The sequence below is a fragment of the Crassostrea angulata genome, chromosome 5 (assembly GCF_025612915.1).
Source record: "Crassostrea angulata isolate pt1a10 chromosome 5, ASM2561291v2, whole genome shotgun sequence".
Lineage (NCBI taxonomy): Eukaryota > Metazoa > Mollusca > Bivalvia > Ostreida > Ostreidae > Magallana > Magallana angulata.
The window spans coordinates 6,603,317-6,627,679 of record NC_069115.1 but is presented as its reverse complement, the minus strand read 5'-3'; the positions used below and the strand labels follow the sequence as shown (position 1 = coordinate 6,627,679).

Sequence of the window (24,363 nt, the reverse complement as noted above, 5' to 3'; positions counted from 1 at the left end):
ATATACCTAAATACCGATATTCATAATAACGGCTAATTTAGCGTAGCGGTAACGCGTTGGGCTTCATGCTAGAATCAATGATTTTAGCGTCGTGAGTTCGAATCCCGCTGTCGGCGCTTGAAAGATTTTCGTGGAAAATATTCGCCGTGCTCTATTTCGGCATAGTATGCTTACCCTATATAAATCCTTTGATACTATGCGAAAATAGATGAGTATTGAATATATAGTGACAAACTGACAGAAGGCATAATAATTTACAATATTTATTTTTTGTTTTTCTACCGAGGGACCATATGGCACAATATCTTTTGAACGCCCATTGTTGCTCAGGTGAGCGATGTGGCCCCATGGGCCTCTTGTTGATATATCTAGTCATGCTGACAAAAATCGGTCTTATTTTCAACATCGCAAATATGCCGCTAAAACGGCATATATACCTTTAATTTAAGTGACATGGTGACTCAAAAAGATGTTTTACTTTCTAATTTTGACAACGGAAATACAAAGAAATAAACAAAATTTCATCATACGGAAGGTTTCACGCATCAAAAGCCATCAAATGTCAGTTTACAAGTCAGTTAAAACTCATCCAGAAACTACACAGTCAAAAATTGGTATAATGGTATTGACATACTAAAAAGGAATTTATTTAAGTTATTCGATGTCTGTCGTAATAAATATGCATTTATAGAGAATGCGTCTTAATAAATATATAGAAATAGTGCAAGTGCGGGAGTGATTCGCTCCAGCAATGATTTCGGCTCAAATCGTACATAAATGACAATAACATTTGTATTTCCTACCTGAACTCAAACGTTGTAGTAGTGTATGGCATACATAATCCAAAGATATCAAGTATAGTCCATGTAACGATTATTTTTATGTGTGTGAATTTGTCCGCCATGTTTACTGACCTTAAAGCTTGATCGGTTTTATTTTGGGACAGCCAATGAGAATTCAGGAGCAGATCTTGAACTGAATATAGGAATCACCCCCATTTTAAACATAAATAACGCGGTAAATATGAATTTACCATTATATACCATTTCCTTAAATGATGTTATAGTGATATAGAATGAGGTAAGATCGCTTATTTACACTAGCTGACATTGATGGTATCAAGCCCATCAAAACTTCAAGTGTAAATCTTATAAAATCATAAGATCTGTAATGGCTGCTGAAAAAGACGACTGGTAAACATGCGGGGTGTGTTTTATCTGGTTTTGGTTTATATACGGTTAGTTTGTTCAAACCGAATTAAAAAAAAATATCTAAAGAAAGTCTAAGATATAAACGTTCTTTTCAAACCAAAGTTGACTGCATTTATAAAATAATTTTGCACCATTACATAGATCCTATGGAATTTTAACCCTCTACAGTAAACACCAGACATAAAAAAAATCGGATAGAGCTACTTTGTTGCAGTTAGACGTTACCCTTCACATATAGCATGCGAATAACATGTATGTGCAAGACAGGTCAGTTTGCAATACAAATGGTTGTAATAGTTCAGGCTTTGTTGGAAATGATCATGCCCCGACCAAAATTGTCACTTTATGAAACTCAGAGAATGATTTCTTATTCCTTTAACAAAAGAGGGATCAAATATTAAACGCACTATTCTATTTACGACTTTAACTACTTACATTTATTATATCTAGAGAGGGTTTTCCTTAATAATGTGCTTAATAGCTTTAGTCTGATATTGAATTTCAGTTAAACGCAGTCTAAATGTCAAGAAACGCAGTGCTACGTTTAGTGAAAAAACTGACTTTCTATGATTTTCCCATTGATATCCTGTTTCTTATAAACAGAAGACTATCCAAAAATATTTCCACTTTTTATATAATTATTGACCGATCAAAAGAGGATGCTCACTCCTCCATGACACCCGATCCTACTGTCTTTTACTGACTAACACTTCTTATTTGACAACGAATACATGACTGATTAAAATTGTAGAGGACAGTGTTTGCTCTGCCTCTGTTTTGTATTTTTCCTTTAGACTTTTCGTTTTGGAACATTATTTGTTATTATATATTTCTTTTCATTGATAAGAATTGTCCGTTGTATGTATGCATGTTCTTTAGAAAAGGGATTTCCAACCTTTTCCCTCAATGTATCTATGTCGAGCTTTGAACCCTTCTTGGGGCTCGATCTAGTATTCACAAATGTCATGGTTTGAATGTTTACTCATTGCAGGTCTCTCCAATACTTTTCAGCTTTCTCAGTCTTGTTTTAGTCCAGCTATGCAGGGGTTGTCCTTGTTTTCTATGACCTTGTGGGTTCCAGTCCCAGCCTCTCTGATGATACTGTTTAGTGGTTTTCTTCATCATGTGTGGTCAATCTATTGTTACGCTTTTTTTATCTGTAGGGTTGTTGCTTTCTACATTGTACGCTCCAATAAGAACTCATTTATTATATTTACAAGCCAACATTCTTAACAAATACGCCTTACATGTAGGCATTTATTGGTAAATACCTTGAATTTTTGTTGTTATTCTGCTTTATGTATCCCCATTTTCTTTTCATTTAATTAGCACTGATTTTAATTTGGTATTTGATATTCCTATCTTGATGCTTTCACCTAGGAAAGTGGAACCCTTTATTGAATTAATCATTGCAGTCTTGAGAGGACTTGCTTATTCTGGCTTTGATGTCTTAGTCTGAGCCAGCAGTCTTACTTATAATAGACCATAAGAATTTGAAATACATCACTTCTTTAGTTTTTTCCTTTGAATTATAATTGGCCCTCTTTTCCTAGCTTTAATCTTCATTTCTTGTTTGGTTTTCTTGCTGTCAAGGTTTAGCTGTATTAACTTCCCATTTTCATTAAAGGGGCATGGTCACGATTTTGGTCCAATTTTATTAGTCTGTTTTTATTATTTGCAATGCTTTAGGAATGCATTTCAAATGATCAAATGAGCCAGTCGTTGAGTTTTAAGCAAGATATAGGGCTTACAACTCTTCGTCATGGCTCGTGCCCTGTTTTTGTTTACATAGGTTCAATATACCAGTAAAAAATCTTTTTAAAGCTGGTTTGTCTATCTTATTATTCATTTTAAGCATAAATAAACAGTTCCTAACGATTAACACATTCATTTTAGGTCTAAAACTGAAATTTTCACTTCAACATTCAAAATGTATACAAACGCTTTGTTAACATAGCGAAGAATTGTTAGCTCTGTAACTCGCTTATGACTCATCAAATGACACTCAAATTTTGGTTTCCTTTTAAAAATGCCTTACTGAAGCATTGTAAACATTAAAATCGGAGAAATAATTTTTGATCAAAATTGTGACCATGCCCTATAATAGGTTTGTCGTACTTTGATGTCTTATATGGCGAGGTCGTCAGCAAAGTCTTGGTCTTCTTATCTTCTGACCACTGCGACTGGATTACCCTTTGCTGGTCAAATACCTGCTTCGTAAACCAGTTTATTACTATTAGGAAGAGGATGAACGAGGGTAAGCAGCCTTGTTTTACTCCAGTCTTTACATAAAAGGGATCAGTAAAATATATCTATATATATATATATATATATATATATGTATGTTTAATGCATCACTTTCACCAAGAATTCTTAATTCATGTATAGGGTCTTGATAATATTTACTCTCTTAGATGGTATTCCATAATGTCCCGGAAATTACCACATTTCATCTCTGTTAAACTTGTCAAGCATATTGCTGATTTCTATTCAAAAGATTGATTCATAATTATTTTGAGATTTGTAATTTTGAAAAAAAAAGTAAAAAAAAAAATTTACAGACGGATGAACGGCGGACAACAGGTGTTCAAAAAAGCTTACATGAACCGGGATCAATTAAATTATCAAATCGGCCTTAACCTTTTTAGATATGATATTTTGAACTATCAACGTTTATTCAGTGAAAAAAAAAATCTTAAGCTTACAAATTTCAAAATTGCCTATCTTTAAACACAACTATGTGTCTAAAAGGTTAAATATAGACAAACGATGATCCCGGCGATCCAGCCCTCTAAAGTAAGTTCATTTCTTACTTAAGGATTAGGCTGCTGCAATGTTCAGAATTTTTACCCTGACGTCGTAGTCGTAAGGGAAGTTAAGAGCATGATGCTATGTAATATTAATTTCTTTTCATAGACACTGCATTCAAGTTTACTCCAAATATTGATCATAATGATTTTTTTTTAAAAAAGGCCTTCTTTGTACACACACATATATATATATATATATATATATATATATATATATATATATATATATATATATATATATATATATATATATATATATATATATATATATATATATATATATATATATCTGTACATGTATCGTATTGCATGCAATGCACGTCAGTTGATGCATATTTCGAACGACATTTAAAAGTAGATAGCTTTATGGAACCTGTGTGTTACTTTTCTATTAGATTAACATTTTAACACAAAACAACGAGCCATTGGATTTTTTAAATGGATGACTTTAATATCAAAGGATAAAATAAGTTTTTATGAGCAAATTAGAAACATGGAAACATAACATGTAACAAAAACAGTTGTTTTCACTGAGGAATACAGATACAAAACGCGTTTATTCTAAAATACTTTGTGAGATAAAAGTATCGGATACATATAAACGCCTTCAGGGTTATTTTGGATTCAATTTATTTTGCAATTAAGACAAACTTTTTGGTCTCAGTTGCTAGTTTCCCGTTAAAATAGCCTATCTATTCAAATAAATGGATATATGAGATATACATCTCAAAGCTATTCAATTTTTGGCACCATTCATCACCACTACGACAGGCAAATATTCTATCCCGAGAAATGTTAACAGCAAATAAATACACATCTTTGTGTGTAATAGTTGTAACTATAAATATAAACATATTTATAGTATTACACCAGGGTTTTGCTTTATCTGCTTTTGGTCATTTTATCGATTAAAAAATCGGACCAATTGCCACAAGTGCTGAATTGTATATGTCTGCGGGATGTAAATATCAAGTCGCATAAGGCTCCTATCCGAACAATTAAATTCCAGGAGTTTTCCCCAGAATTCAATAAAACTGAACACTGTACTTACTTCGAAATGCATATGTTTGGTTGGTTATAAAACATATTAAACTTTACATGCTACAGTACAACATCAGTTTTGTAAGTTCAGATAAAATATTATCTTTGTGACTTTGACTTATGACTTTGCCCCCTCCCTACCCCGGGAAAATATAAATGTGCACCAAAATGTAAATTACTAATGTCAGACATTTTTGTAAAATGCTATTTGACTTAAAAAAGTAGTTTTTTTTGACAGGTACTAGTACTAGTATATCGTTGTAAATAATCTAGTTTGATCTTGATTATATTTTCTTTCTTATCATTATCCTTACAAAATTAGAATAAACGTTACAAAAATACTTAAATTGTATTGTGTTTTGTTATTGTATACAAAATGTGCGCGTGCTTAAAATGATTACAAAAGTACCAGAATGAATGGGTTAGGTATATTTGTCTGTAGTGATCGCAATCCTTATATCTAGTAGTTTCTATAGAGCTATGAATTACACAGTTTTCATAAGAAATAGTGGGTTAAATACTCAGTGGATATAAAAATAAGATGATAAAAATATTAATTAACATAATATGATATCAAACCAAATCACATGCAATTTTTTAAGTTTTGCATTAACCCAAAAGCGTAAAGGTTAATGTATGTGATTGGTCAAGGTGCAAGTTTTTATCTTTTACGATTCATCTGCATACTTGACAGGGAATCGATCTTTTATATCCTCATCACACACACACTTTGGATGACGAATGCATTTTTCACACATCAAGTGCCCGCAAGCAGAGCTGATCCATGTGCCAAACTTTCCTTCACAACGTTTACAGCGATACCTGGTTTGTATTCCTGATATTTGTTCGTCAACGTCTTCGTCATCTACGAAAAAAATAGAGACAAAAAAATTCCCGTGTATTTTGACGTTTTTAAAACTGTTATTGTTTCATCATTCATAAAGTATATTAAAAACTATGGACTCAAGCGAATAGATAACTTTCCACGGATCGGTTAAGTAATTCCGAGGAAGTCATAATAGAAACCGTGTGCTTTTGGACGTAAGGTCGCTAGACAGAAAGTGACCAGAAAATCTAAGCTTTTGACTCGCATGGCAGAAAGGAAAAAACTGTTTAGTCAATCGCTTAAATCATATATATAGTCGAGAACTATTGTTGAGAAAAAACAAGAATGTCCTTACCTCACATATTCTCGAGAAAAAATCTAAATTTTTGGATCTTTCAAAAAGTAAGAATTAATTTCTGTATATGTTTTTAATGCTACTCTCATTTCATACAAACAGTATTTAATTATATGTTGCATAACAAAGCTTTTTTTAAAACAAAAATATCTTGATAAAGATCTTAAAAATCAGATATAACGTCCCATAATAATCGTCTTTAATATCCAAGTTATCACTTTTTCTTGCTCTGGTTTCTATAGTTATAGTTATCTCATATTTTATAAATAAAATGTTTATTGCGTCGATATTATGAATATAGCTGTGAAGATTTGATTGTCACCCTACAAAAACCGCACCAAACCAATTTCAAGTATTAAATTGTTAGTTTCTCCATTTATTTTCTTCTATTGAATAAAAATTGACAATATAAAAAAGTTTGTGTAATGTCTTTGATATCTTTTATTAATTGGCAGAAAGTAGATACATGTTTATGGCTTAAAAGTAGGATTTAATATTTAGCCTCGGTTACCATGGCAACAGTAACCCACAGCATCCAATTTTAGTATCTTTTTGCGTTATAAGCCGAGTTGTATCCATTTTTGAAATATGAAAAAAAAACTAGTGACTATGCGTGGCTAGATCCTTATTACGGGCCGCCGGAAGGCGGTCCGTTATTTGATACACATCTAAATATTGTTACTGCGTTTCTGCGGGATAGTACTTTTTTTTAATAGAATTAATACTATGCTTATTTTTATGAATTAAAGTTAATTTGCATGTAGAAATATTGTTATGCCTTTTAGAAAATATCACATATTTTTTGTTTTACTCGTAAATGGAAAGTAGGTCATACTTAGTAGATTGTCGTATTTGGCGCGTTTTTATCGAGACTATAATCTATTCGGAATATTTCGGAGTTCTTCCTTCTTTTCAAAACAATGCACCAGGATCGGTATGCGGGACATACTAAAGACCTGAAATACTAAAGACCTGAATGTCATTAAATTATATTTAAATGATATATTTGAATTTCTATCTGCCGTGTCAAAATAAATGACTTTGCGTGTTTATAATTATATTTCCATGTAAAATGTGGTAGAAAATCTGGTGGAAATCTGAATTTCTATCAGCCGTGTCAAATAAAATGACTTTGCATGTGTATTATTATATTTCCATGTAAAATGTGGTAGAAAATATCATGAAATGACATTATATCAATTATTTACGCAAGAATATGACAGAAATGAAAATTTGAATTGACTGGAAAATTGAACTAATCAATTTTTATTTTATAATTATTATGAGGTCCCTTGAAATCATATATTAAACTAATGCATTCAGTTTTCATTCAGTACAATGCAACAACAAAAAAACCAAAATAGTTTGAAGTACATAATCTCCGAATGAAAAATGATTAGTTGAACTTTTATTAGAGTAATGTACAAAGCAATGTGCTCTCCATTACTTCATACTATTGCAATGATCATACAATTTCCGTTAGAAATGCTTACAATAACGAAATCGATTCTTTAAGATAATAGTAAAATGTTCAACTTCAAAACAAGTTGCTGAAAGTATATTAAAATTTACCATAAAAATTAGTACAACCAACTCTTATTTTCTTCTTTGTGGTGGGTTTTTATGTAAACAACCAATGATTCATACAACAATTATATTTTTTGCGGCCCATTTGACGCTTGCGTCAATATGATTTCTTGTCCTGGCCTGTTAAACATTTGTCCTAAGCGAACAAAGACTGTTTTTCACTTTCTGAATTTCATTATCTTTACAGCATTGATTCAAAACAATTATATTACTTTCATTTTACTTTAATACATTCCAAACAGCAATACATAGGAAATCTGATTTGTTTTGTTTCATACATGTATCGAGTTCTGTTTTTTGTGTGAAAATATCACAGGGTAATTTGAAGAATGGATTTAAGACTACCTTGATGGACATAGCTATCTTTTATAATACCTGCATTAGGTGTTTTATTAAGTTCGTCTGGTTTCTTCAACGTCTCCTTCATCTTTACTAATTCCTTTGCCTGAATAAAACAAGATTTTCTTAAATTGCAATGTGTTATTAAAAAAATAATTGGCAACACCCTTCGTTGTTGATTTTTTTGTTGCCTTTCATTATAACTGAAAAGTGAGCCCCAAATCAAAAAGAGAAAAATCTTCTTTCCATCTATGTGTGTAAAAAATTAATAAAGAGGTGTATCGTCTTTTCCCGACAATAATTGTATATAGAACCCTTTTGAAACAATTGATATTCTGAACCGTGATAACTTTCAACAATGTGCAATTATTGCAATAGAGTAAAGTGAAGAGATCTGTTTATATTGGATGTGCTTAGACTTATGTGCTTAAAGAGGCTAGGTAGTTAACAAATTAACAATCAGATCTGCCTTAAAATTTTACACATGATAAATTCGGCCATAAACTGTTAATCAGTAAAGAAAAATCCAAATAAATGAATTTTATAAAAAAAGATTGAATATTTCTCTTCATCTTTGTAGAGGTCTTCATCTAAAGAAGATTAATATAGCCTAAAATTGGCCTTCTTAAACAAGATGCTTTTAAAAAAAAATATTTTGCGGTCGTTAGACCGTTTCCAGCAAGTCGATTTTTTTCTCCTCACTTAAAGCATGACAATAATATTAATTACATTAAAAAAATGTGAGCCGCAATTTTCATTTTGAAATTGTTTTGTAAAAAAGGTGTTTTTCTTCTAAAATGTAATAATAAAATCATGGTTTTAAATTTCTGTAAGCTGTGTTTTTGGGAGGAAAGCCATTAAAAAGTCTTTATTGGAGCAAAATTATCTAACGATTTTACGTTATGTAATGTTGAATTATGCGTACGGCACATGACGACTTTGTATTGTCGCTTAGCAACCAGCGAAGATTGTCACGTGACCCACAGAGGGTATATAAACGAGCGCATCGCAGTCGCAGCGTTCTCTTCCCTAGCAGAGTTCCAACGGAGAGGAACTGCGGGAATAAAGTTCGATTTGGAAGGTGGGTTGCCTTGAGAAAGAGGCTTACCACATTGATAATTTTAGGACCAATCGTGCTTGGAGGAAATTGCTCTAACTGAAGTAATTGTAAATCTGCCGAAATTACCAAAATCCTCTCCAAATTTTGCAAAGCTAAAGAATGAGGACATTTCTTCAGATACAAGAAACAGTTGTAAGTTGCACTCATTTGGATGAATGCTTACATTTATTTCATTCACTATAATTACAGTAATTTTCTTGAACGTACACGTAGAATCGCCTTTTTTAAGGGTATGAGTGGGCGGATGACAGCTTCATTTAATTAAAAACTCTTTAGAAGCAAAAAGAAAAAAAATCATAAAAATTTTAATCCTTCATCTCTTTAGCAGTTCAATGGTTTCTTTTTTTTCACTTCCATTTATTACATGCTACAAATCCCAAGGGGATATTGGGGGGGGGGGAGGGACTCCATGTTCTTTTAATATGATAAGCAAATATTTTTTAAGCGTAAATAAAAAAATTATTTTTTTTTAAAAATGGAGGTAGCAAATCTATGATAAGTCAATTTCTATGTGTAAATTGAAAAAAAATTAAATATTATGTTGTTTTTTTTTTACATGGGGGGGGGGGGGAGCTCTATGATGAGTCAATTTTTATATGTAAGTTTAAGAAATGTCCACTGGAAAAAAAGGGAATGAACTGACGTTACAATCACTCTAAAAAAGGAAATACAGTGCAATGAACAGTTATGTCAAAATCTTTATTATTGAACAACATTGTATCTGAAATTAAACTATTGTTCTACTTATAAATAAATGAAAATAATTATAACAAATGTAATAAACTATGAATAATGAAAATTTACTGAAAAATAGGTATGTTTTATTTTATTTTACAATCAAATTCATTTACGTTGTTAATTTTATTTTTATTGATTTATCATAATTCATTGTTTGATCACATGTTGTGCTCGCCCCAACGGTCGCACCATAAAACATATTAGTGTTTACCTCGTGGTATCAATAACATTTCAATCCCGGCCGATCATATTCATTTGTAATTTTACTCTGAGTAAGGGAAGGCCATTCTGTAAATATTTGTAGGCCAATTGTAATCACAAATCAATTTTTGTCGTCCTGTACAAAAATTAATTTGCTATATGTTCCTTTTCAGAGAAATCTTTCTTCTGACAAAATGATAATGGATTTTTAAAACTTTATTTACCATTAAAGTTTAAGTCACATGCAAACTTATCATAGCATGCTTCTGCAGCAAAATAAAATTCTAGTAAATATAGCTCCTATTGGCTGGGTGTTCGTTAAATAAAATAATTGTATATTTCTCAAAACTAAAACAACGTTAAACTACACTAATACCATGTAAACCTACCCTACAATACCCGTAGAATATGCTTTCCTATATATCCCTTACAAAACCCCAGGATTTTGAAGACTATCCTTTGATATTCTTTGTTAAAATTGGCTATACAACACAAATTATAAGGACCGGTAAAAGGGGCCTGGACACTATTTAAGAGCAAAGTGGTACGTACAGAATGGTTTACGTGTTAATACCGATAATGTGTTATTTAATGTTAGAAGACCATACAAGCGCGATAAAGAGATAAGAATCAATTGTATTGTAAACAAAGCTTGTGTCTTCTATCTGTTTACAAACAATTTAAAATAAAAAAATTACCATTCATTTGACAAAATGACTCATGGGGCACAAGGTAAACTAAGTCAATATTTTCATAAATAATATTTTCAACAATAAAAAGCAACATCTAATTGAATTTTTTTTTACAATGCAATACATGTAAACAATAAAGACTCGAGCTTTGTTTACAAAACAAAGGATTTCAAATTTTCTATCTCGCTTTTAGCTCGGTAATTGATTTTCAAATTTTTATAAAGCATTAAAAATACCCATATTAACCTTTCTAGACATTCAAAACAGAATAACAAAAACTGGAAAATGTTTAGTTCAAATCAAATTGAGGAAACATTTCCCACAAGATATCTAAGCATCTACACATGCATCCAAAAAGAGAGAAATATTTTAGTCTTTGAAATTAAAAACGTCATGAATTGCTTAAATAGCAAGTACTTTCTATTAAATCACAAAAAATTAATCTACAAGAGTTATTTTAAAATCAATGCCACACAATATGCATCATGTATCTTATAAGAGCTGTACAAGTGAAAAATGAGGTGTCCTTTTTTGCATTATCATAATTTTGATTAAACTTAAACATGTTATCAAAATTATAACGATATAATGTTTAAAACGCAATTTATATATATATATATATATATATATATATATATATATATATATATATATATATATATATATATATATATGACATCGTCGCGTCATTAATCAACATTAAGTTTGGCCCCTTAAAAGAGAAATCGACAATTGCGAATTTGAAAAATAAAGTTTCAATTTATACAATATTTTAAAGAGAGATAAACAGATTATTGCTTTAAAAAAAACCATAAAAATAAAAAAAGCTTGACATGCGAAAATCATGTAATGCATTTTGTTTTGATCGACAGAAACACCAAAGAGGGAATTAAAATTTACTGTATACATTAAATTGTGTGAAAATGAACGGGTGGTTTAGATGCTGAAAACTAGGTGCGTTCAGAGTTGTACCGTTGGTGAAATTGAGATCTACCGCTTGCAGCATTAGGGTGCCATCAGTGAACTTTTTTAGTCAATAGTCACCAAATACTGCCATTTGTAGCAATTTTTATAGATAGAACCGTGAACGATTTTTTGTCAAATTGAAACAAATGGTAGCTTTTGGTTACTTTGGTTACTAGTTATAACCATCTGAACATATAATACAGTGGAAAACTAAACAAAAAACTTCTCCTCTATGACTGTAGACTGATTCCCTCTGAAACATTTACAAAAATAAATTCTTTTATGTTTTATTTTACTCAAAAAAGTAATTACAATGCAAAACTTTGATGTTGACAATGTATTACCAATTATATCAGGAAATCATTAATACTATATACGCCTATCAATCAATCATGTATGCAAAGACCGTTAAAAGCTTGTAAAACTTATAAAGTATAAATTGACCATATTATTCAGAGGTTGGACTTCGGTATTTGTGCTAAACAACAATGTGACGTAGACATGCGTGTCTATGTTATTGCTGGCTCTTTGAAATCAACAAGATTTTTTTGGCTTTTATACTAAGACACACGACTTAGGTATATTTTACTCAAAACCAGCGTCATTTTAACTTGTTTGGATACAGGAAATAGCAAGTTACGTTCTACGGAGAGTCTACGGTCTTGTTAAAATACTAATAGTCCTCCATTCTTATGTTTCTGGGTTCAGATGAGGGCTTTAGAAACCCTCAGATTGTCTACAAAATACTCATCATTAGTATCTATGGGTGTCTGTTAGCCCGTCATGTTGAATTAGCATAATGACGTCATCTACTAAACTTGCCTTGGCTCTAGGCTGCTGGCATCTTTGCTAGCCAAGTGTTTCTGATACACATCGCTCCTCATAATGGAATATTGTGCTCTCAAAAGTCTGGATTCGTTTTCGTCACGTGATTTCCCAGCCCATTTATAAATCAGCCAAATGATAAAAGATGACATACTTTTATCGTTACTTGTGCAGTAATGACATCCTCTATAGATATTGATATTTACAAGTTGAAAGAACGTTTTATTCCTCAGTGTATTCAATAAATAAGATTGTTTAATGTTGCATATAGATCGAATTCATTCGAAGGGTGTAAGATTGGGAGCGGTACATCGTTCATCTATGAGTGCATGCCTCTTTGATACACAATCAGGAAGTACGTGTTATCGCACCATTGCATGCTACATGTATCATGAAGGCTCAGAAAAAAAGACTTAAAGAGTTATGATGATTTAAAGAAGCAAGTCTAGATATTGCCTTAAACTTCCAAAATTGTACGATTTATCACGCATAGCTGTCACAGTGTTACCCTTTTACCTTAGCATTTAAATTGTTTATACTTCTAGCATAGTTGTGAATTACATGTATACGAGAGAATATTACATAAACAATATTAGGCATTTGACGAATTTTACCATCCTTAAACATTTATTAGTTGACGAGATAATGGCGCTTCTGATCGTTTTTTGCAGTTAAACTTTTATATGCTTGAGATCAACGATCAACATTTACGGCGAGGCTGGCTGTTCCAATTCCAGGAATAATTATAACGAACATATAGGCATATACACTTTCACGGTTATACTGGTGTTTTAATTTGCTAACAACAAGTTTAAAATCAACACGCGTACATGATCGGACATCTGAATCAAGCGTCGTAAAGCAAAGCTATGGGTAGTGCATCAACTCCTGTTCCAAGCGGCAGACATAAGTACCCCACTGGCTATCTAGTTACCACAACATTTGCAAAAGTCGCACATACATACTATTCTTAATCGACATTTCAACAATTTTCTTCCGCCATCGCGTCTCTTTGCATCATGGCTATGTCCAGTTGCATATTCCAGCGATCCAGCTCACTTTAAAACCATTTTTAATGAATTTTGCTGCACAGTAGATAATATCAATTGTCATCGCATGTATTTTACTCTCGTTTTCAATTCAGCCGGTTCAGATTTCAAATTCCAATTCATGTTTAATCTAGACTATTAAATTCAGTTCAATAGCTCTGCAACAATTGAAGGCACATCAGTTTTAAATATTGTTACTTTTATTGTTGTGTATTCGAAGGTGCCACTTCAGTTACTTTATTTACATTTACATGATGAATGACACTTCATATTTTACGATTTGAAAATGTTTTATTAAATGATTAAAAATGAATTTATTAAATTTATTTCATAAATCTGCGCACAACTCACGACTCGCTCGAATTTGTTAACAATGCAGTGACAGATTCGTGTAAAATAATTTCGTATCATATTGCATTTCCCTTAGGATTTAAACTTTGATACAGTCGCATACTTATTCAATCATGTAAACAGTCCTATACTGGTAATTATTGCTGATATTTCATGCCGATCATGTTTTAAGGGAAATTCTTTGTTTACCGACAACTTTATAATCTCACTGGCTTTTAAATGCTTTTGGCATGGAATTCCGATCTTGATACATAAAAATTGTTATCTAGTTCTCTGGCCTACCCATGATCCTGCACAGAAACTAGGCTAGCTCATGCGCAAGCTGAGCTTTCCTGATCGCATCCAGTTTCACCTCGATTATATATTTTTTCCATTAACGTCATGGTTTACACAATAATTCATAGTACAAACTTTCGCTTTATGCCGAGTTTTCATGACATCTTTTTCGGATAAACCCTCATATTCGTACAAAATTCCACCGTATTTCGATTTTGTGTTTGTTTTCTACATTTATGCCATAGATAATTCAGGAAGAATTTAAATGTCATTAAAAATCAGAAGCAATGAATTAAAGACTTTCCTGTACTGATAATTTATTTATTCTAAAAAGAAGCTAATAAACAATTTTCTGATAGGATGTTTTACTTCCTCATTTTTGGTATGAATATTTTTACAAGATATGAATACTTATGTAAATTTTTATCATTTTGAGTCATATCAAAAAATTAAAAAAAATCTATAATTTTAATTCACGTATCCAAGTACATGAATGAATGTCATCGTAAAAATTTTATGAAAATAACATCTTAACGGTTCTTGTAAGCAATAAAATATTCGCGAAAGTAACGCGTATAATAATTGATATTTTTATTAATTTTTTTACCTTCGAATATGAGCCTTGCGTAATTTTTATGATTATTATTTCTACTTTACTACTTTATCATTCTTTAAATTGAATTTAAAAATCGTTATGTACTTTAAAATGGTCTTCCACATCTCTTTTTCTCAAATCATCAATCATATTATTTTGTTACAAAACAGTCTTGTACATTTGTTACATGTACTAAAAACGTAATTTAATTAAACTTGCCATTGGATTTGCCATACTTCTCACACCGTGATTTCCTTCTTTATGTATCTGAAATATTAGAAAAAACATGATATATATATATATATATATATATATATATATATATATATATATATATATATATATATATATATATATATATATATATATATATAAAGCACTAAAAATGGCTAACGACACGAACAATATATAAATAGTGCCTGTTTGGGAGGGTAACAGTTGAAATTGACACCCCGAGAAAACCATTGTCAACCGACGCGAAGCGGAGGTTGACAATGGTTTTCGAGGGGTGTCAATTTCAACTGTTATCCTCCCAAACAGGCACTTTTTATTTTGTTATACTGAATGTCTTTTTTAAAATTTTTAAGAAAATTTTACTGCTTTTATATAGGAATAACGTGAATTCTACAGCGAACCGTACGCGCATAATTTTCGCGCATGTAACATTTTTTAATGTTACCCGTTGCCAAGTGCGTTGCTAACGCTGAGGGTAATAGTAAATATTATTAACTGCGTCTTAACCAATCAGATTTCAGTATTTAACATGAAAGTATAACAATAGAAATTGTCAAATTTTCGGGACAACCCGTCCCTTCTTCAGGACCAAGAAATAAATTACATGAGTAAAAAACAAAGAAAACAAAATCTAAAGCTACTACTTAACTACTTAAGAAACTATGAAAAAGAACAGCTACATTATACACATCATTTGATCACATTCTTAAAGGTGTTGATACTGTCGCCGATCGCTAAATTTGACAATTTCTATTGTTCGTGTCGTTAGCCATTTTTAGTGCTCTATATATTCAGTTTACTGGCTTAGTATCTATATATTAGATCCGACACCTTAAAGATGCCTAGTGTTGTTGATTCTATTCAGTGCTTTATATATATATATATATATATATATATATATATATATATATATATATATATATATATATATATATATATATATATATATATATATATATATATATATATATATATATATATATATATATATAGAACATGCTGGTCATTATATTAAAAAAAAGCTAGTCATTATATTAAAAAACAATATTCTTGCTTTTGTATAGATATAATCTATAAAAGATGAAAGAAAAAATTATCAAAAATATGTACTTTCTCTCGTTTTGTGTTAAAATAAAAAGTTACTAAGTTACTTTGTTAGTAACTGCCGTTACATTGAGTATTCAAATGTGTAAAAAATTATATCAGAAGCATGAGATATAAACAATACATGTATATAAGAGAAAGTCGGCAAAGAAATTTTAATTTGAGTTTAATGGAATATGTCAGTGTGGTAGAATAATACGATAACTTTTTGTGGTTTTATGTTCAAGATATGGTAGTTGTCACTTAATTGAGCAGTAGATCTTTATGTGTCTTCTATGGTGATGGTAAGATAATGACCTACAAATGACATTGATTCGAAAGTAAGGTGGTCAAATTAAATTTATATTTTGTCATCGCTTGCGATTGGTAATATTGTAATGTTAGTTTTATAAATATTTCTTTACAATAATGATGACAAGACTCATTCCGTAAATGTTAATTCAAATCATCACAACAGTTTATATCATAAACCTTGATGATGTAAAAAATAATCGTTGCTTGGTCATTTTGTGTGCTAGTTTTTATCCATATCATTAGTATTTACCAAAGATTACTTTGAATATACATTGATGTTTGTTAACATGATGTTACAGAATAATACTGAACAAAAACAGGCAGAGTTGACGTTCCGTCAAGCCAAGTAATAATTTTAGCCATTGGCCGGTTGTAAACAGTCGTTGAATAGTCCGTCGAGCAACCATTGGTCATCGTCCGACCATTTGCAGACAAACTTTTTGTATGTCGTCGGTCTGTCGACATTGACATATTCCTGGCATTTGTCACTTAAGAAATGAATGTGAGGCTGATTGATTATCAGGTGTAAAATACACTATTTTAATTACATAACATATGTTTGTGTATTATTCTTTGTTTTTATTTCGATAAATGATACAATTACAAGAAACATTCTTTAGCGCTCACTAAATTCCGTTCAGCAAATTTGACTATTATCTCATCATCACCGAATTAGATTTAGTTTAATAAATATTCAGCAATTGCAATATTGTGTACGTAATAAGCCAGTCGTAAAAATCAAACTATGATTCAACATTCGATGATCTAGCGACGATTTTGTCGACTTATTCAGGGTCCACGCAGAAAATATATAAGCAAGGTTAAACCGGATGCTATGGGGAAAATTCAGCCTGCGCATGAGCTAGACTGGTTCCTGTGCGTAATGGGTAGCTCAGGAAACCAGGCAATCACACGTTTATCTGAATCGGGATCGGGATTACATGCCATATGCACACATGTATAAGTTCAAAGGCGCTGTAATTGTAAAATAAAGTTGTTGGTAAACAGCACAGAAACAAAGTATTCCTTTCAAAGAAATGATCGGCTTGTGATTTGAACTGTCAGTATTATAAAATAAGATAATGTTATGCCGAAACTACAACATGCAATGCAGCATCAAATAGCATATTTGCAATGTTTTATTGTTTTCAGAATACACATGTAACTTAACTTTACTTTTATAGTAGGCGAGGCTAGAGTACTTCCCGATTAAATTTTCTAAGCATTTAAGTATAATTGCATAATTATGTCATTGTATAAAAGTTTAAATCTAAAAAAAAATGCATCAAAATATGAAATTACCTTACACAAAGTTGTCACTCCATAGTTAAAAAAGTAGTAAAAATCGTATTGTGTGTGCAAATACTGTAAACCTACTATTATTTGCGACGACTTTATTTCGCTATATACTTCTGATAAATTGGTTTGCTACGACTAATGTTAACGACCAAGCCTTCTCCATACCAGTGTTACTATAACAACCATACGACAACGAATGCTTCGCTGCGAGAAATATTTGCGACAACGAGGCCCTCGCGAAAATTTTTCGCAAGCGAATAAAAGTTGGTTTACAGTAGTAGAATTCGCCGAATGCCTCATTCTATACATGCAAACTTCATTAATAGATATATCATAATTATCTTAGAAGTATGAACCCTTTATATTCTGAGATAAAATGTCAGGGCTCTACATAATACGTAATACAACGTACAAATTGAGTGGTTAAAAGCAGGGGGCTATAGTGGGTGGAATCTCTAATAATCTTAAGGCTTTCACGTTTTCGTTGGAAACACATGCAAATGGTCCACGTATTGTAGTCATTTTTTAAAGGACAGCAACTTGTTAATATTCAAACCAAACTTTTGAAGATAGCAGTGTTCCTAGAAAATTATGTAACTGCTCTGCGTCTTTTGATACCAGCGTCGGACAATCATAATTTGTCGGCCGAAAATTTAGCAGAAACTGTTACAGGTATTAATTAACGTCTGTCATTCACCAATCAACAAATCATAACCAGAAAATTAAGTTGTGTGAATGAAATAATCTTTTATTTAATATCTTTAATATATTTAAATACAACAGTAACTGTAAAAGCCGATATGAATTTATAAATACGATTATTTTGCCTATATCTCCAACTTCCGCCATATAAGTTGTCGATTTCTACTGTTCTGCTCATCACTACACACCCCTAAATAAAGCCAATAGCACTATTCATGCTTCACCGCGTTCAAGTATTTCACCCAAACACGTTACAGTGGACGAAAAGACTTTTAGGAACTCAAAAATATCAATAATTGTAGAATTTTACCCTGTGTATGTTATAACATTGCACATGCGCAAACCACTCACTATGTCAGATCAAACAATTCAATGACGCATGAGTTTTAGAAAGGTTTTTTTTTGTAGAAACCGATTGAAACAATGATGTGTTTTTACTCTATTCGATTTAGTATCATCTATATACTGTGTTGGATGTAGTGTTATCAATTTGTACAGATTGCCACAGATACCGTACAAGATCTAGCAAATAATTCTAAGGAATAAATAATCATGTAACACTATGTGCTAACTTTTTGCCATCAGACTACAAAGAAATACAACAAACGTGTGCTATTTAGCTACAATTTTACATCTTATGACAACTTTTATAAAAAACCAAAATTGAGTACTTAAAATATTGTAACATTTAATACCAAAAACAATTACAGAACACAAACTAGTCAGATATATATTAAACAAATCCCCTCCATTCTGCTACAAATGTGTCTTTAGCTACAGTGATGGTACTAAACTCAAAAATTCTTATGCCCTGATTATGCCTCGTTATGCCTTTTCTTCGACATTGTTACCGTTTTCCTTGGAAGAGGGTATAAAGAGTTAAAAATAATTTACAGTCTCCGGGCTGTGCATTGCCTCTCCTTTGTGATTGGTAGAAAATACATGATGTGAAAATTTACATTTATTTCATTGGTTGATATACTGTTCGGCAGAAGGGAGATAATTTTCTGATGATCGATTTTACGTACGACTTAACAATTTTCGTAGATTTCAAATCTTAACAAGTGAGAAAACGAATGAACAATAAAAATGGCTCTTAGTGAAATTCAGGCTTTCATTTTTCTGTTAACTACAGCAAAACTCGGTTATAACGAAGTCACTGGGACCTAAGAAATTACTTCGTTATATACGTAATTCGTTATAACCGTATAAGAAATTCATTAAATTTACATAGCTGGGGATCCAAGATGACTTTGCTATATCCGTGAATTCGCAATATCCGTGTTCGTACGAGTTTTACTGTAGTTGAAAGCAATATTCTGTAACATGTCTTGAAAAAAATTGTTCTTTCCTTTTTGTTTTGATTATATAAATACCAATGAAATTCGATACGGTATGGCTAATATCAGTAAACAAGTTTGTATATTAGATACGGTGAAACTAATATAAGTAAAAATGAATGATACTGAAAACAGTCATATTAACTTTGATTTTACTACAGTGATATAACCCTTCCTAAGATCTCTTTTTACCTACTACAGTCGATTTCAAATAAATAACACGCTTTAAATAATTTTTAATTTTAAGCACGCACGCTGAAAAGGCACATATTTTAAAAAAAGGTTCGGCACGCTATTGCATGGAGAAGAAGGCGACATTTATATAAAAAAAATAATTAAATTGTCTTTGATATCTTATTGCTGTTAAGAGTTTGCTCTAAAGACGGTAAGCTTTTTTAAGAAAGCTAAACTTGTTTATATTAGTTTCTGCACCGGATATCGTCTGCGTATGAGAACCAAATACGGCTCCTTAAATAAATCATACCCCATAAAATTTACACCCTGGATACTATACCCCGAATATGGCTAGTTACGCTTTTTCTTCGACATTGTTTACATAAATTTCTGCACCGGATATCGTCTGCGTATTGGAACCAGACACGGTTCCTTAAATAAATCATACCTCATATAATTTACATCCCGGATATATACATAAACCAAACCACTGCACTTAATCATAGTTTAGTAATTAGTTTATTTTTTTAGCAGGAATATTTTAATATAGTTCTTTAGTTAACCGACCGTAACTTTCTTGACCGGTATATATACCCCAGTGGCAGCTGAGGAGCGATAAAAAATAACATGGCGACCAAACAAATGTTTTAATTTATGAGTTTAATTCAGCTTTAAAGCTTTGTGCGTTTTATTTATATACCAAATACCTTTGATCGGGAAAATAAAATAGTTATAAATTATATTGTATATAATCATGTCGATTGATTACTTAATTAAGTCCTGTGTTCGGGCGAATAAATGGGAAAACCCACAACTTGTTTTTCTTCCTTAAAACACCGGATAAATTTGCACTGAAGGAAGTTATTTATCTCCGAAGTTGGATGTTTGCACGGTTTTTAAAAAGTGATATCTTTGTGTTTTTCATTAAAATTTTTCGTTTTGAAAGGTAAATTGCATTACAATTTTACTTTTTTCGTATTCTTTTACAATTTATAATCACCAAACATACAAATTGATCAGTGCAAAAACGTAAATAGTTTCGATTGCTAAAAAATCGATGATTAAAAAAGTCTTATTGGATTGATTGTTGAAAGTCCTCGAAAATTGAACAAATAGTCACTTTAAATACAATTACTCGTTAAATTAATCAGATAATTATTATCAAAACAATTAATCGCTTGCGGCGTTACCAGGATAAAGAAATCATGTTAAATACATAATTTTTCAAATGTTTGAATAGACTAACACTGTTTAGGCTGAAAAATATTAAAATTAGATTATACTTAAACATATCGATGATAAGTAAACATACCCAAGAGTTTAAATAATTCTAATTCTAAACAGGTATATAGATGTACACGATCAAACTTATGGGTGATTTTTTTATTTTAAAAATCAATCTTAAGTTACCTAGTGTTATATTTGTCAATATATATCTACACTTAAGCTTACCAAAAGGTCGGCGGCAGATGGCCCAGGTCTTCAGTCCCAAGAAACACGTCTGTACGGCCCCAGGACAAGGGTATGAAGGCGCTGATGAGTGTTCACTGTAATTGAGCTGTATTGATAAGTAGCACCAAGCTCGACGTAAATATCACATTCCCCCAATCATGTAGGAAAAATTAATATGTATAATACGAATAAATTATGGTATGAGGTATCAAAAATGAATTCTTCACAAAAGGATAAGATTTTAAAAAAAAACCCAATTGTCGTCTGTACACATGGATTGCATCGATCGTCAACTTTCGACCAAAAGTAAGTAAGAAAAACATTATATACAATTAAGCTTTATAAATAAATTATATGTATGTACACTGTAATGCACAGTGCCAAAAAGATGTGTAAGCATCTCGAACAGACACGGCCATTTTTTTATATGACAATGACATCTATAGACAAATAAAACCATAGATGTAAATACATAAAAATTCAAAAATCGTATGAACGGCATAAAAATGATACTAAGATGTGTAAACATCATAGTATTTAGGAGGCATAAAATCAAGAGGCATAAAACATACAGGTAAATAAATATTCTGTACTTTATACAATGTAAACTTCCCTAGCATTTTTGTAGCATATTTTTGATAAGAATGGTTGGCGGAATGTTCAAAATCTTCGATACTTGTGTAGCCAAAGATGAAATAACCAAAGGCCCATGGGCAGATAAATTTGGACTATCTGATTCCAAAAGAAGTTTGTTTAAGGGAATTTTCTTCAAAGTATTAGCAGTTAAATGTTTAGAAGTAATGCCAAACTTGACATTTGGCAATTTATCAATCCATAGAGTCAGTTCTTCAATGGTTCCTGAAAACAGTGGCGATGAATTTCTAGTTGAAGAGCATCAGAATCTTCAAAAACATTCAAAGCAATATTGGCCGCCTCCCCATTCCCTGAATCACGACAGTGTATTACTAAAGGTTTTTGAACATTTTTTGAAAGTAGAACACACTCCTGAAAAAACTGTATGACTACACAAGAATTAAAGAATACAAGATGAATCAGTTCGTTCCAGAAGTGACCCCAACTTCTGTCGACAAGATGAGGATTAATCCCAAACGTAACAAAAATTCTAGGATTCAAGTTAACTTGTTGTCGCCACAACTTCCAAGAAAAGGGAAATACATAGTTTGCTAAAACAAAATCTAAAACATGAATGCTTTTGTGAAAATAATCAGCCAAAACAGTCCACTATTACATCTGTAATAGATACGCTGGAGGGAATTTCTCTGAACTCTTTCCCAGATATTTCGGTCATTGAGTTTACTAATAAAAGTTTTGATTGCTGATCTTTGCTGAACAATTTTAGATTATTGCTTATGAACTTCCAGTGTAATAAGGAAATAATGTGGTTCGGAGGGTTAACAGTAAAAGCAGTTGGGACATCTTGATAACCTACTGTTTTGCAAAATTCTTGGAAGAGACAAATTTCAACATTGGTGAAAGATGCAGTTCTTTCTTTCGCTGTACCAAGGAGAGTAATCTGCCAAATGGAACCTCAAGGAATTTAGAAATTGTGTCAGAAACCCCAGTATAAGGAAACACCATTTCAGTGTCGGCGTGTTGTTCTGATGGGGCAAAAGAAATTTGTCTATGATAATATGCCTTGCTACTACCATACACTGCCTGCTGATTTGCAATAGAGGCTTTAATCAGGTCTAAAGCTTCATGAATATTTTTTGTATTTTTTTCCATTACTGACCTAGCTGCTTCTTTATCTCTACAATCCCTCAAAAAACTTTCTGCAGAAGTCTGATCTATTGCTTTTTTACCCGATTCACTATATCCATCTATTGTGATAAAATGAACCCTCTGGGCAAACTCTTGTAACATTTCACCCTCATGTTTTCTGATAAACTGAAGTTTCCTTCTGGCAGAAATCGGATTGTCTTTGGTGTTGAATCTTCTGCTCATTTCTTTCTTGATGTCTCTATACTTGTCTATCTTACGTTTACACACATATTCTAATGCCAAACCCTCTAAACAACTCAATAATTTGTCCGATTTTTTCCATTTCTGCTTTCATGTCTCTCAGCCAATCTTTCAAATTGTGTGATAAAAGTGTCCCACTAAATGTACTCATTTTTGATGTTGGGCTGCGACTCTTGTGTTTGCGTCTTCTGTGTTCATGTGAGTCTCTGTCTTGATGAAGACCTTGAAGATTATTGATCTGAATCTGAAGAACTATAATGTCTTGTGTGTCTATGTATTTTTCTTCTTCTTGTATATGCATGATCAATTTGTTGTTTTGATGTAAGTTTGTCTTTGAATGTGCCTAATCTTGGGGTTTAAATTCCATCTGATGGAATTGCATCGAACAGTTTCTTCTTCTAACTCGTGCTCTGCTTTCAATCTCTCTCTCTCTCTCTCTCTCTCTCTCTCTCTCTCTCTCTCTCTCTCTCTCTCTCTCTCTCTCTCTCTCTCTCTCTCTCTCTCTCTCTCTCTAGCTGAAGTTCTGCCCCTTGTCTCTCTAATTTCACATTCAGTGCTTTCTCACACCTTTCAATCTGACTATCTGACTATCTGAAACTAATAAGTTCCCTGGCCCAAAAGAAACTAATCCATTTCTCTTCCACTCTCACCATTTCCTTTTTGGGATGTTTGTGTATATACCTAGTACATTAGGTTCAACAGTTGGAAATTTTTTCTAACCTAATGATGTCGACAACATCATGGTGAGTTATCGGTAATTTAGATACTTTTAATTCTGAAACAGTTTGAAGATTTATTG

General features: G+C 31.8%; 1 protein-coding gene across 4 annotated transcripts in view; it reads right to left on the bottom strand.

Moving 5' to 3' along the window:
- Positions 1–2,661: 2,661 nt before the first annotated feature.
- Positions 2,662–24,363, bottom strand: part of LOC128184662 (E3 ubiquitin-protein ligase MIB1-like) — a 35,351-nt gene continuing 13,649 nt past the window's right edge. Inside the window, exons 3-5 of one of the 4 annotated variants that reach the window (XM_052854227.1) lie at positions 8,206–8,275; positions 5,735–5,927; positions 2,662–2,683 (exon numbers count right to left, since the gene is read on the bottom strand). In XM_052854227.1, coding sequence (XP_052710187.1) covers positions 2,662–2,683; positions 5,735–5,927; positions 8,206–8,275 — 285 coding nt within the window. Of the gene's footprint in view, positions 2,684–4,457; positions 5,928–8,205; positions 8,276–15,197; positions 15,250–21,581; positions 21,688–24,363 lie in introns of those variants that run through there. The other 3 variants (XR_008243762.1, XR_008243761.1, XR_008243763.1) reach the window with 3 other exon arrangements.